Raw genomic sequence first — 16029 nt, forward strand, 5'->3', positions numbered from 1 at the left:
ATGATGCATTGAAATGTGCTGACACTGCAGTTTAGAAATAAACCACTTTGGAATCAGCCAGCTGCCTTCGGGGTTTATAGTACCTCTGAGCACACATCTTGTTGTTCACTGAACAAGCTGATAAATAGATGTACGTGTTGACACACACTCCAAACATAGAACAGGAAGTGAGTGCACTGGTGGGGTGGCTGACAGGAAGTAGGGAGGCGGTGGTGGTTGTTGCCAAACAGTTGTCTCGTCTTACATTCAGAGGTTTAAGTGCTTAAATGCATATTTAGCATCACAGATTTTATCCTGTCCCAGCTGAATTTGAGCAACAGGCAGGGAACACAGGACTGGTCCCCAGTCAATACCAGGGCATAAATAGACAAACATAAATTCCCACTCACATTCACAATTTAGTTTAATTTTGGAGTGTGGGAGGAAGACAGAGTACCTAGGGAAAACCCACACCGGCATGGGAAGAACATGTAAATTGAGATTCAAACCCAGATCCTCTGGACTGTGATGCAGATGTGGTAACCACTAGCACCACATACTACCCCAAAATATTTTATAAGAGGAAATATTGTTTTCAAATTTAAAATTACAACAACTGTGTCATCACACATATAATATGCAAATAGATACCCGATACCTTGACTTACAGTACATGCCTGAGTTTTTTGAGTAGAGCCCGATAGATAGGGGATTTTTGGGGCCAATGCTAATGATATTGGGGCCGAAAAAAGCAGATAACCACTATATTGGCAGATACATGAAACGAGAACACTGAGATAAACAGAATACATACTATACGTGAATAAATTCTGTCACTTAGTCAATTTTTGTTTCAATAATTCTTGGAAAGCTGCTGCAAGCGGGCCAAAATTTTCTTCCTCTGGGACAAAATCTGAGTTACGCGTAAGCTGCGGTACTTGAGGGAAATGAAAAAAGGAGCAAACAAACTAAGGCACTGTCAGACCCTTGCATGTGGGCAAGGAGAGCCACAGTCACCGATGCACTTAGAGCCGTTTATTGAACAGGACAGTCAAACAGAAAAAAAACGTTAGCTTAATAGCATATTTTCCTATGACGTATTTGAACGTTTTTGGAAAACAAAACAAAAATTTTTTTTAGCAAGCACATTGGTATTTTTTCTTGATATCGTTAGCCTAATAGCACAATCGCCAGTCATTTTTCACTTACTGTCACAATGGCAATAAAAATACTAATGTGCTTATAAAAATTGTGTTTTCAGAAAACATTCAAATATGACCTAGGAAACTATGGTATTAATGTAACAAAAATACAAAATGAGAACACTCGAACAACTCAATGCTCACACTGAACTAACATCCGACTCCAGCTTCTTGTGTCACTCACAAGCCCACGCCCCTTGAAGGTACACATTCACTCTATAAATGCAGTACGCACAGTAATTCACACTCTTTTATTATGTTTCATAATATACACTGATATTGTACTTTATTAAAAATGTTGTTTTTTGGGTGGCTGGAACGGATTAAAGGCATTTTAATTCCAATGGGGAAAATTGATATCACATGCGAGCAAATTGACTTACGAGATTGGTCACGAATCAAATTAAACTCATCAGTCAAGGTACCACTGTATTAAAGTAGTAACAGTATGAGTTGAACCCTCACTCCTTATACTGGCTGGGGTCCAAACTCTCTCACCTTCAAATCAAACAAAGTCCTCACCTCAAAAGAGGGAAAATGAAGCCTTGAAATTGTTTTCGCTATAGACGTGCCGCAATTTTTTTTTACAAGAGGGAGGGAAGTGAAGGTAAACAAGGGTAGGGCGAGGCCGTGAGGAGGAAGATGTGTAACCTGTCAGGGCAGAGTAGCGGCAAGAAACACACAGGCGGGACAAACCAGCCCTGCAACAACACACTCGCACAGACACTTACCCATATATCAGCCTTAGTGGTGATGGCTTTGCCTGCATACAAGTTAATCATCTCTGGCGCCCGGTACGAGAGAGTTGTGTACCTGTGGGTTTAAAAGTAGGAGACGGTGAGTGACAGGAAGCCGTTTTAATGACAAAGGAGTTGACTAACTACTGGACGTAAACATGTCTTTTAAAAAATGCCACGGACGTACAATAAATGCATAACAAAAAAGACAAACATACACCTTTGTGTCATAGGTGTAGTGTTTAATATTGTGAAAGGTTTAAGTGGACTTCTTAGAATGTCCGTGGCTGAAGGAGGGATGTAATGGTGCGCCAAAAGTCAATTGTTTTAAGGTCACTGTTCGGTTCATATTCGTTACAGTAAGGGAACAAAAACCAAACTGCTCATTTTTTGTACAAACAAGAACAGATTAAATGAAAATTAAACAAGAAACATGGTGCTACACAGTTACAATTGCACTATATTGCACTAGAGTCAGACCAATACCGTAATGCGGTAGACTAGTGTTGCACCAAGTACCGGTACCAGTACCGGACCGAAGTATTTTGATGTTAATCAGATCTCAAACGTCAAAATTAAAACTCAGCACTATTTTCCAAACAAACAAACAACATTGCTGATAGACTGAATTGAATAGTTTGTATGGACAATAGTTTTGGTTTCTATTTTGTGCAATGTACTTTTGTACACGTACAAGGTGTTACGTCTTCTCTTGCATGCTATTTATATTCCCCATATCCTCAATTGCTCCTGCAATGATGCAAATTTCCCCATTGTGGGACTAATAAAGTTTATCTTATATTACAAATATGTATTAATAGTAACAATATACTTTTAAGCTGTCCACAATCTGAAGTGACGTGTTCAGTGACGTACTAATTCATTTCCGGTTCAGACGTGTTGTACTGTGTGGACGTGTATTATTTTGTATTTATACCTCTAAACATGTATTAATGGGACTGTTATTTTGTTGTTCAAAGTTGGTTACTCGGCACGAAAATGGTGCGGCAGCCATACCAATGTGACAAGTGTAGTTTGACCATATCATTTATTTCGATGTTTTGTGACTGCTTGTACAGATAGGTTAGTGATTAGCATGGCTTTGGCATCGTCTTCTCCGGAAAGATCAGTGTTACGGCCATAACGAGTCAACGTTCAGTGATTTCCGTAACGAAATACAGACGTTCCGTAACATTTGGCAGCTCTGTATATATATGATCATGGAGGCATTGCTCTAATTGTTTAAAAAAATACTAATGTTAAGAATGGGCTAATTCCATTATTACATCATTTTTCAAATTTATCAAAAGATTTTGGATTAAAAAATATATAAATGTATTTTAAGTTGTTTTGTCAGTTTTCATTCCACTGCTTTTACGAATGTTTGAGAGGTTTTCCGCAGTATCGTTTCAGTACCAGTATCGAGGTACTTTATGCAGGTAGAGTATTTAAGTCAGAATTTTAGTATTGTGACAAAACCACGGAGAAAGTTACTGAAATGTGCTAGACAGTTTCCAGAACACGACAGTTACAGCATGTAATAGACAGCTAGTGGAACGTGAAATACAGTTAAAGGAACAGACCGGACTAACTGGAATGCAGTTTTGATATTTACCGTAATGCGCTAGAGAGTTACCAGAGCTTGGTAGACCGTTACTGGTAATTGGATTTCGCTAGACAGTTACTGGTTACTAGATCGTGGTAGGCAATTACCGGAACGCGCTAGAAAGTCACTCCGACGTGTTTGACAGTTTTCTGTCTTCTTTCTGCATAATTTGCAAAAATGGTTAAATCCCGGGTGTCTGTGACAAACTTCAATGACATCTTTGAAGTCATTTTCAAACTGCCATAAATATCATCTTGACATCGCTGCAACAGCGTTCCAAGATTTATTTAACTCACTTCTTTATCTCGTCCTCCACAGCGGTCACGCCATCTTTGTGCGGCTGCAGAACTTTGTGGGTGGCGCTGCCAAAGTCACAGAGCACGTAGCTGCCCTGGTCATTTAGCAGGATGTTCTCCACCTGCCGAGGAGTACCATGTTGGTTACTATATACAGTATGCATGTATTTATATAGAGTGAGATTATGTGGGTGTACCTAATGTTGTGGCCAGTGACATTTAAGCTAATGCTGTCCTGAAAAAAAATAAAAATAGGATGGGTGGAATAGTGAATACATTTTGTTTCGCTAGGTGTTTTTCCCCCTGCAGTGACATCACACACATACGAGGTAACTTTGTAAAAAGGCTCATTTAGATTACATCATCTCTAGGAGGTGTTCAGATTTGAAGTTCTCCTGGAAACACCCCTAAAATGGATACTTTTTGCATCTTTTTGGACATTGTTGTTAGTCCACACTGAGTAACAAAACATTTGGTAGGCATTTTTATCAAGTGAAACGGGCTCTGAGGGCTGAATTAAAAATAAAAACAAAACACTGTTGGAGGAGTTCAACTTTGTAGAACCCCTGGAAAGAGCCAATCATGAGACTAAAATGGCTGCTTCAAACCAAAACGTCAGACTTCCTGTGTGTTTTTGGCATGGCTTCTTGCGACTTTTTTGTGTGGTTACTCATTATAGACATGCCTTCCAAATTTCATGTTGCTAAGTAAAACGAGCTTCGGGGGCTGAATTTCAAAATACTCTCTTGGAGGAGTTCCTCTTTGTGGAAACCCTGGAAACAGCCAAACATGACCCCAAAATGGCAGCTTCAAACCAAAATGGTAGACTTCCTGTGTTTATTCCAATTTGGTTGCTTAAGGCTTTTTTGTGGGTCTACTCATGACAGACCTTTCTAATTTCATGTTGCTAAGTGAAGCTGGCTTTGTGAATTTTCCAAATTTCTTGGAGCAGCAGGTCTTTGTAGAACCTCTGGAAACAGCGAAAATTGTCCCTAAAATGACCACTTCAAACCAAAATGGCAGCGATCCTGTGTCTTTTTGGGCATTGCTCCTTGAGACTCCTTTGTGCATCTACTCATGATGGAGATGCCTTCCAAATTTAATGGTGCCAAGTAGAGAGGGCTCCTTCTTGTGGTTGAGTTTTATGGCAACTTATCATGCGTACCTACCATGCTTTGTCATGACAAAACCTTTTGGGGGGGGGGAAACCCTGCCGCCACAGTCATCTGGCTTGTAGCCATTTTCAAACCTACTCTGCAGATGGAGGTCAGCTGAAGGGTTCAAAGTTGTGCCACTTAGCCATTGAAGTGGTTTTGTGAGAGGAGAATGAGGAGCAAGCACGTGGGAGGCTGGTTGGGTGTTTCTGCATCAGAGGAAGGAAATAAGCTAACATGAGCTGCCAAAGGAAGCAGGAAGGGGAGCGGGATAACAAGAGGAAGTAGAGGCGCTGGAATGATCCGGAAAGTCTTGTGCTGACCAAGCAAATTTATGATTCCATTAAGCTCAGTTCCCTCATACATTTATGAATTCACTCAAATAAACGCCCCCCCGCCCTACACTGATGAAAAAAACGTCTCCATAAATAAAAGCCTCCCTTGTAAACTTATGACTAAACTATTTGTGTGATCGCCCATGTAATAAAGCTAGCTGCTAAATGCTAATGTAAACAAGCCTCTGAAGAACTTTTTATCTCATCTGTGATCGACAAACTACTATCTTGTTATCGTCCTGCCTTGTTCACGGAGCGAAGACAAAAACACAGGCAATCAACTGCCACCACGATCGCGACGCGGCCCACGGTGTTGTTTTCTGTACGTTACAGGAATTACACTCTTTAGCGTGATTAGAAAAAAACTAGAAAAATGACTAGAAAAAATAAAATTGATGAGCTCTGTTTTCTATATCGACCATTAATAAAATATTGATCTAATCGAACTCCTCCGTGTATTGTCCAGCGCTAGTCTTAAACGTATCATTAACATCCCTCACTCGCCATCTGCAGTTGAGTAAATAACTGCACCAGAGAATGGCGGTTTACCTTGAGGTCCCGGTGGATGACGGGAGTCTTGCACTGGTGTAGCCGCGCCACAGCCTCGCATGTGTCGCAGAAGATGTGCAGGACCTCGGCCTCACTGAAGCCCACATTCAGACGCAAGTTCATCTGCTTCACCACCTGGCCCGCTACAACACAACACCACCACCACAACAACATAGTTAAGCCTTCACCCTGGTAGTGTTCACACTATGTAACCATTTTGTGGACGCAAAGTACCTTTGCAGTACTCCATGAGGATGAGGACCTCCCACACGCTGTCTGATACGGTGTTGACAGCAGAGTCCAAGTAGCCCACGATGTTCTTGTGGCCTGACAGCTCCTTCTGCATGGGGCATAAAGACAATAATAACCTTAAAAGCATTCGGGAGCACTTCTTTTTTTTTAAGACTTCATGTCAGTAAGCATAAGCTTCTAAAAGATTAAAGCCACAACTGGCTAATTTACCATGTGTGCCCATAAGTTAAAAATTGTGCTTAAACTTTTTAAAACAAACAGTTCTAAAAGATTAAATTCAAATGTATTATACTAAAAAGTTAAACTGTACTTAATGTACGAGATAATAAAAATCTGCAGTCATTATGGACAGTTTGAACATTTAATTGCTTCTTTAACGTACCATTCGATGGAGCACGTGTACCAGTGTTACCCCTACATAGGCTTTACAGCCCGCTGAAGTATATTGATAGCCACCTGAGAAGATGAAACTAGAATTCCCCCACCATCCCTCCCCACCCCCAAGAAAAAAAAAAAAAAAGAAAAAAAAAAACATGCACGCTCATTCCAGGGCAGAATGTGATAAATTTTGCCTCTAATTTTTCAACGGTGCACCTAAAAAAACGTTTCACTTGTGCCACCCAGCCGTTCCATGGGGTGGGGGCAAGGGGGTGTCCCCAGTGATGTGTCAGTTGCTAACGAAACGGCTCTTAATGATTCTTTGAAGTAAATGACAGACGCGCTTCCCCCCACCCCCCTTCTCCCTTGCACTGCGGGGCAAAGAGCAACGTCACAAACAGCTCTGCAGGTGCACGGGGCGTGCAATTACCCACAATTATACAGCACACACACAAGAGTTGAGAGGAGAGAGGGAAACAAGAGAATTAAGAGTACAAGCATAAACTCACGAATGAATCTAAAGAATACTAGTTAAGAAAATGAGTGACAGCAGGAAAAGAAGCAAAATATGGACATTTCAATTTTATTGACAAATCAAAGGCAGAGTCTGCAAGAAAGAATACCTCAGCTGGCTCCATAAATAACCTACACAGGCATATGAGGACTGCCAACCCATCAGTGCAATTGGAAGAAAAAAACCCACATACAATAATGAATGCCAGAAATTCCGGTACGCCGTACCACACATTGAGAATAGTGTAGCGGATCCGTATAAGGTGCATGCAGATGACACAAATGTGACGATAACAACGATGACATCGCTCACCGCTGGCCGGTTTACAGACTTGATATGGTTCCCCTTTGTGTGTCACTCAACTCAGCTCGAAACACGATGTAAGGTAATGAACAAGTACTCTCCTTTTTTGGTTCATATATGCATACAATACATAGTAGTGAATACATAGTTATAGTTACAGCTAAATAAACCAAAATATTTTTTTCCCTTTTCTTTCCTTCTGTCTGGCCAGCCATCTGTCCGTCTAATATTTTGACTATGACTGTCACAGATCCAAGCAAGTGGCTTGTAGTGGAAGCAGGTGATATGTGTGGAATTACTTCTCAATGGAAATAACCACAAATCTGAAAGTCCACTCGAGAAGTTTACAATTTAGGAGCAAGGGAAGGAAAACAGGCATAAGTACTTGAATTAGTTATTTATTTTTACAATAATGAACATCAAGGCTATTTAAGTTAAAAAATAAAAATTTAAAAAGGCCACACTACAGCATGTGCCTTACGTACATTGTGCTGCATTTACTATAACCTTAGAAGCAGTATTATGCACTGCACTTGCTCTAAAAACTATTTAAAACTAACGGAATTAGAAGGAAAAAAAGTCAAAACAAAATAAAAACTAACTATGACGGAAAATTCAATATATACCCTGGTCTGGAGTCACAGCTGGACTCTTGCTCAATACTACAGTGCATTTAAATACAGGTAGACTTCATATAAATGAGTGTGAAAAAGGGAAATGTGTGCTAGTTTTCACGTTACATGCAATGTATTTTTTAACATCACAATATATCGCAGGGTTAAAAAACTTTTTTCTAATATAGTGCAGCCCTAGTGGACACTATAGCCCATTTTAAACCTTTCCACACACTACATATTACATAAAGTATGTGTGTGTGTGTGTGTGTGTGTGTGTGTGTGTGTGTGTGTGTGTGTGTGTGTGTGTATATATATGGAGAGAGGCATCATGCTCAGTGACATATTAGCAATATGATGAAGAGGCTTTTTCAGATTTACATGCATGATGCGGATAATGTAATGTTATTACTTATTATTATTATGTCATAGAATAAATAGCTAAAACTGAGATTTCAGTCTCAAAGTAAAATAATCAATTTTGCAATTCTTTCAATAAACAATTCTGGTATTACAACAATGGTCAATAATTGACCATTGTCACTTTAAAACGCGGTTACAATGATATCATTGGGTTCAATGTGTTACATGTTAGATCAGGAAATCAATATTTATAATTAAGGAGGAGAAAATAAAAAAATAATAAAACAAAAAATAATCACAAAGTATCGGTATTTTCATCAAAACAAATGCCCCAAAAGTAATCGGTATCATTAATTCATTCATCTTCCGTACCGCTTATCCTCATTAGGGTCAACGGGCGTATCCCAGCTGACTCTGGGCGAGAGGTGGGGTACCACCCTAAACTGGTCGCCAGTCAATCGCAGGGCACATAGAAACAACCAACCATTTGCACTCACATTCCCACCTACGGGTAATTTAGAGTCTTCAATTAACCTACCTTAAATGTTTTGGGGATGTGGAAGTAAACCGGAGTACCCAGAGAAAACGGGAGAACATGCAAACTCCACACAGACGAGGCCAGATTTGAACCCAGGTCCTCAGAACTGTGAGGCAGACGTGCTAACCAGTCGTGCACCATGCCGCCTAATCTGTATCATATCGAATCAAAATTGTCTGGTATCACCCATCACTATGGAGCAGCTGAGAGTGATCCACCTCTCCACAATGGGGGCACTGCTCGGCACAAAACGGATGAAGGAAACGTTCGCTCACTCCAACAGGGCTCGCCCTATGGGCAATATTTTTGCTTGTTCTGTGGTTCATAAATGAAATAGTTTGATAATTGAGGCATTCGTAAAGTGGGGTTCCACGGTATTACTCTACATTCAAATTAGGGATGTTTTATTGATTGTGTAGAATGCACAAACCTACAGCTAAGAAAGGTAGGAGAAAGAGGGCTTTAATTGAGTGTGGAACAGAAGTCTACAGAAAGGACATGGCATATCACCACAGAGCACCACAAGAAGAGTGTTAGACACCAAGCATCTCTTGCACTCACTTTCAACAGTGAATAGGGTAGGAGCGTTATTTTGAGGGGCAAAACAATCTCTCTTTTTTTTTTTTCAATTTATTGGCATAGATTTTTTTATACTTGAAACGATGAGTCCCAGCATGCACATGTCTGGAAATAATGAGTATCAGCCATGGAACAACAAATTCCTGTCATTTATAATCACGGAATACAGACAGTAATCCTCTGCTATATCACAGTTCTTGCTTCACTATCCCACTAGCGTATTTTCACAACCATAGGGTGCACCGTATTAAAAGGCGCAGTCTCAGTTACAGGGTCTTCTGTATTTAACACATACATAAGGCGCACCACATTATTGGGTGCAGGCATCCTAAAACATACGCTAGCTTAAAACATACGGTAGCATGCATGCACGCTAAAACAATGTTTGTACTTTATTTAAGTATTTAACAATGTATTTGTGCTATTTTTTTTTAAATCAATCCTCATCCACAAATCCATCAAATCTTCTGTATCCGAAATGAACAGCTGGGCAAGTTCTCGATCAAACACGCAAGGTTCCCTCTCGTCATTGTCGGAGTCAGTCTCGTTGCCGTGCGGCTCCTCAGAAATGATGCCGGCTTTTACGAAAGCTCGAACAACAGTGCAAGCGGACACGTTAGCCCAAGCATCCACAATCTATTCACAAATCGTGGCGTAACTCGCCCGACGCTGCTTCCTAGTCTTAGTAAAGCTGTGTTCGCCATCTGTCATCCATCGCACCCACGCCGCTCGCAACTTCACTTTGAACGCCCCGTTTACACCGATGTCCAGCGGTTGGAGTTCCTTCGTCAAGCCTCCCAGAATGATGGCAAGCTCCAAGTTATTGCACTCAGTCGAATCGTGACTGCAGAGACGCTTCTCTCGGCTGTTCTTTGCTCATTAATCCATTGCTCGAGTTGGTCTTCCAACTCAGGCCACCTCGCCTTGTTTCCGCAGAAACTCAGCTTCGTCTTCTTGACTTGGCGAAGCTCTTTTTCCTGCTTCCTCCACTTGCGAACCATGGATTCGTTGATCTCGAATTCTCTCGCGGCTGCTCGATTCCCATGTTCCTTTGCATAACTGATAGCTTGCAGTTTAAACTGTGCTTCGTAAGCGTGTCTCTTCATAGGTGCCATTTTCGGGGGTCCTTAGCCAAACCGATGTTGTTTTGCACAATGCACTTACCGGCACTATATACCTACTGGGGCCGTGCTTTTAGCGTCCTCTGTCACGCGCACCCTTTAACGGCCGCATGCTGTCCACAGCCATGTCAGCTTTTCCTCTATATAAGCAGCGTGTCGACAGGAAATGCTCCCAGTCAGTCAAGCGGAGCGCTAATCACACAACAACATTTATATATTTTGGAACTCGTTGCACACATAAGGTGCGCCGCATTTTAAGGTGCCCCGTCCATTTTGGAGAAAATTTAAGACTTTTAAGTGCGCCTTATGGTCGTGAAAATACGGTATATTGCAGATTTTTATTACAGTTGTTACTCTTTTTTTTTTAAAAAAACAATATACAATATTTTTATGTTATCAATTGCGCTCTCTCTGAATGTATGATATGTTTAGTTTTTTTAATTTTACTTTTTTAGGAGGATATTTTTTCCCAAAAACTATCACGACAAATGATAGTTTTGTTGTTTTTATACCACTGATGTAGTGATATTACAGCATAATAATGCAACATCCTTTTTAAGAACAATTCACTCAAATAATACTGAACATTGGCATTGTAATGCACACAGGCAAGCACATGCACACAGGCACGCATATGGCCAATCAGAGAGGGTCGGAGGTTACTGTCCTGCTACTATCTCAACTTGGTTTGGAGACCAGATGGGTTTTAGTGTCTGCTTTCAAGTCGCATTTCTTCCTCAAATGGGAAGAGAGGGTACAGGTGGACCCGCTCTCTCTTTTTTCGCATGTGTAACCAAATTAGTCTCACTCTAGAGACCTGTCTTATAAAAAAATAATACAAATAAATAAAACGCCAGATTTCCAGTACTGCGCCGGAATATTTTAATCCATAGCATGGAGTTTTCGGACGCAGATTCATTTTATTTCATTTTTATTTCATCCTCCCGTCAATCATACATTGTGACCAAACAGGTTTCATGAGAGGACGTACCTCCGCCAACAATGTCAGGTGACTGATAAAATGAATAAGTATGTCTCAGCGTAATAATCTAAAAGCATTTGTCTTGTCAATAGATGTAGAAAAAGCTTTTGACGAAGTTAACTGGTCTTTTCTTTTTGATGCACTTCACAAATTTGGCTTCGGTGACTCATACATTCACTGGATCGCAACGTTATACAACTCACCCAAAGCAACTGTCACCACAAATAGGGTCACATCACAAAGTTTCACTTCATAAGGAGGAACTAGAAAAGGATGCCCACTCTTGCCCCTGCTATTCCCACTATTTATCGAACCACTGGGAATATGGTAGATATTAAAAGGTATCTGTACTCCTGTGCCAGAACACAAACTAAATCTTTATGCAGATGATATCCTTCTTTATTTACAAGAACCAAAGGCATCAACAAGCAGTTTTTAACCTCATTAAGACATTTTCACAATTATCAGAATATGCTATCAATTGGTCAAAATCAATAAAACTCCCTTTAATGACATTAAGAAATTTTCGCAATTATCAGAATATGCTATCAATTGGCCAAAAATCAATAATACTCCCTATCATGACAAACTCATGGAATACTGTAGACGAAAATCAAAACTTTCCTATTCCGAATGGGAAAATCAAATATCTAGGCATTAATATCTCAGCAAAACTTAGAGTTAAATAATTTAAATCACGTACCTCTACTGGAAAAGATTTGTGATGATTTAAAACATTGGAACAGCCTACCCATCTCATTTGTAGGGCGCATAGCTACAAATTAACTATTTAATTTCAATGATCCAATTCAAACCCACATTAAAATTGTTTCAAATGCTAGAATCTGTCATTTTCAAATTTTACTCTAAAAACAGCCATGCAAATACCAAAGGCATGAAAAAGGTGATCAAAAAAAAAAAAAAAAAACATTTTAGGGGAGGTTTGGTGGGGGAGTCCCGCGCAGTGATTTTATTTTAACAAATTAAGCAATCTAGAAGATTCTGAATAGTACAATAAGGCAAAATAAAGACGTTTTGTTTACGCAGAAAAACATTTATTTACACCACCGCATGTTGATGTACAAATATAAGATTCAAATTAAATTTGCCCAATTTCTTTGCTTTTTTGTTTTGGCCTCCAACTTGATCCAGGCCCATCTCAACCTGCACCTGATGCCTGCTTCAAGCTGTGCCACATGAATAGAATTCTCCTCTTTAAGCACTCTCATTCTGGAAAAGAATTTACTAAAATCATTGCCTGTTTCACTTCGTTTTTCACTATTACCAACTTCAAAGGCTAATCCCAAATGCATCCTCCAGGAAAATATTAAGTACAGTATTTTTCTGTTTTTATTGGCCATTTCTGAATTTGAAGTTAGTTCATTCTGTGTTGTGACAATCCCTAACATCGCTCCGTCGCGTAATACATTTAACATTAACATCCATAAATTAATTAGATCATTGTAAGTGCGTTTCCTAATTAATACACGATGTACTAGCGGATCAACTCTCGCCGATGTTACATGTGCTTCGCGGTTCTGCTGGCACCACAACCAGGGCCACGACCTGCAGCACCTCAACACGAAAATACAAAAGGCCAGTGTGACAAATACGACACTGGCTGATCTGATGAGCAAAAATGTTGCTTTCACCACTTACAGATCATCAGACTGGTCATGTGTCACACAGTAACTACACTGAGCATAACGCACACTGTATGTACCGTTTTGGTTGCGTTATACTGTTGTTGTCATGGTTAAAAAAAAAAAAATAAATTTTTTTTTTAAAAAAGCCATACATTCAATGGTACTCTTAATTAAGAGAGACACTCGCAGCCCACAGGACTAATGTTATGTTAGTCAAGTAGAGTGATTTGCGCTATGTTAACGTCACCTCTGTCTCTCTGGTCCCGCGATGCAGCATCATACTCAGCGGACAGAAAGGTCCGTGTTACAATGAACTGTTGCTCACCTTGTATTTCACTATGAAATGCTACCACACTTTCGCCACGTCTTTTTTCTCTCTCTTCTCAATTCGGTGTCACATTTTGCAACCGCTGTCCGCTGTCCACCCCCCCCAATCGAACGCTTCACTTCCGCATCCACTCATTGGTGAGCGCGCTATGTCACATACGCCACAGCCTGCTTCAGTCTTCCATCTCCGCAGTAAGCCTGAATTGTAGTTTTGCTTTTCAGTGTGTTTTTTTGATGCGCAAAATGCAAATTTTGACCAGCAAACTGCGATGCAAGACCACTTAATTCGAGCCTTGCACACATACGTAAGGTAAGCAATGTTGTGCATCAGTGGACGCAGATTCAACATGCTTTTTCCGCCCCTGATCATTTTTGTGCGTCTAGGACGTGGGACACACATCAAACGATATCCTTGCACTGTACGATCACACTGTGATAATATGGAATTTATTTTGTTTTGTAATAAAAGACTGATTAAATTATTTTTAATTTTTCCTCATATTTTTTAGATTGTAGGTTAAAAGCTGCAGCTAGCTACTAGTGTGGGCAGAATGGGTGGCAACAATGGGGAAGTGAAATGTCAGTATTTTGAGGGTAATAGCCCATCAGCAACATAATTGAAAAATGAAAACTATGAACCAGTTTGTTTTTGGACTGGTGAACTGAACTAGTTCATCTTTGGAACGATAAACTGAACTTTGAACTAGTTCGCGTAGAAAATGAATTTCCCAACACTGATGCTGTATTATTTCACATCACAATATATATTGCAGGTTTAAAAACAAAAACAAAAAAATTACTTTTTTTCCAATATTGTGCAGCCCTAATGTTATGGGGAATTTTTGACCATTCTTCCAGAAGCCCATTTGTGAGGTCACACACTGATGTTGGATGAGAATTCCCCAAGGGTGTTTTATCAGGTTGAGGTCAGGACTTTGCGCAGGCCAGTCATGTTCATCCACACGAAACTCTTTCATCCATGTCTTTATTGACCTTGCTTTGTGCACTGGTGCACAGCCATTTTAGAAATGGAAGAAGTGTTTCCACAAAGTTGGGAGCAACACCTAACCTGTCCAAAATATAGGCTCCTTTGTTCCAGTGAAAGGAACACTGCACGATTCAGCATACCAAGAGCTTTTGGACAATTGATTGCTCCCAACTTTGTGGGAACAGTTTGGGGATAGCCCCTTCCTGTTCCAACAAGACTGTGCACTAATGCACAAAGGAAGGTCCATAAAGACATGGATGAGAAAGTTTAGTATGGATGAACTTGACTGATGTCCTGACACCAACCTGATGAAACACCTTTGGGATGAATTAGAGTGCAGACTGAGAGCCACGCCTTCTCATCCCACATCACTGTGTGAACTTACAAATGCACTTCTAGAAGAATGGTCATAAATTCCCTACACACAATCCTGAACCTTGTGGCAATTCTTTTCGGTAGAGCTAAAGCTGTTATAACCATAAAGGAGGACCGATGTCATATTAAACCCTATTAATTAAGAAGGGGATGGCACTTCAGATCATATGTGAGTTCAGGCAGGTGAGCATATACGTTTGGCAATATAGTGTAGGAGTAGTCTGAAATTAATTATTTCTATTAACATTATTTTCTAGGAGAAAATAAAGTACTCTATATTTGAATAAATAAGGGGTTGAACAGCATCCCAGAGTTTCAACTATATTTAAATCGACCTTGACTACATTATTCACAATATAAACAACGTGATTAAATTTAATTTATAATTCAGTGGAAATCTCTGAGAGGTTCTTTCAACAGGGAGATGACATCATACCTTGGCTTATCATTCATTATCACACTTGACACATTCAATGGAAGTGAAACTGTGTGTGTAGCGTGTGGCTCTCACCATGATGGTAATCTCCCTCTTGTGGACATTTAGGTCAGGCACGTTGTTGACATACATCCGCTTAAGGGCGCAGCGGACGCCGCTGTGTGTACGGGCCAGGAACACCACCGAGAAGCCTCCTGCAAACACAAACACAAACAAACACACACACACACGTAAGGTTTCAGACATTTTGCTTGTCCTTACTGGCACACAAAATCTGTGGTTAGATATATACAGGTGAAATACCAGTGGTAACAGGTAACGTGGGGCAAAATTGTGCTATGATGGGAGCTATTACGAAAGCATGATTCATTTATGAGATCATTTAGGCATCATATGTCTCATGGAGTCCATTGTCAGCATGGTCTCAATCTATAATACATGGAGGTTAGAATTAGGCTAGGGTTAAGGTTAGGAGGAAAAGGGTTAAGGGGAAAATGTGGTCCCTCATGTTTGTCACATACTGACAAAGCTTTCTACAGATGAAACAAGGACACACAGCAGTTTTAGAGCACATTTGTTGCCTCGACAGAGTCAGATGAAGCTCTCCTGACTGGTCAGGCACCAGAGTCTGTGTCAGCGCATGGAGCACCAATATGCATTTCTGTCAACAACTAATTCAATAATTCATCTCTCACCACATACCAACACATGAAAAAGTCTATTATTGAAATAACACTGCACAGTATGCTCACACA

General features: G+C 40.2%; 1 protein-coding gene across 1 annotated transcript in view; it reads right to left on the bottom strand.

Annotated features, from left to right (window-relative positions):
* bmp2k (BMP2 inducible kinase) overlaps nucleotides 1-16029 on the bottom strand; it is a 60153-nt gene that overhangs the window by 29200 nt on the left and 14924 nt on the right. The window contains 5 exon segments of the mRNA XM_061672736.1: nucleotides 1913-1994; nucleotides 3821-3942; nucleotides 5859-6001; nucleotides 6093-6198; nucleotides 15350-15468. Coding sequence (XP_061528720.1) covers nucleotides 1913-1994; nucleotides 3821-3942; nucleotides 5859-6001; nucleotides 6093-6198; nucleotides 15350-15468 — 572 coding nt within the window.

This window comes from Phycodurus eques, chromosome 3 (genome assembly GCF_024500275.1).
Source record: "Phycodurus eques isolate BA_2022a chromosome 3, UOR_Pequ_1.1, whole genome shotgun sequence".
Taxonomy (NCBI): Eukaryota; Metazoa; Chordata; class Actinopteri; order Syngnathiformes; family Syngnathidae; genus Phycodurus; species Phycodurus eques.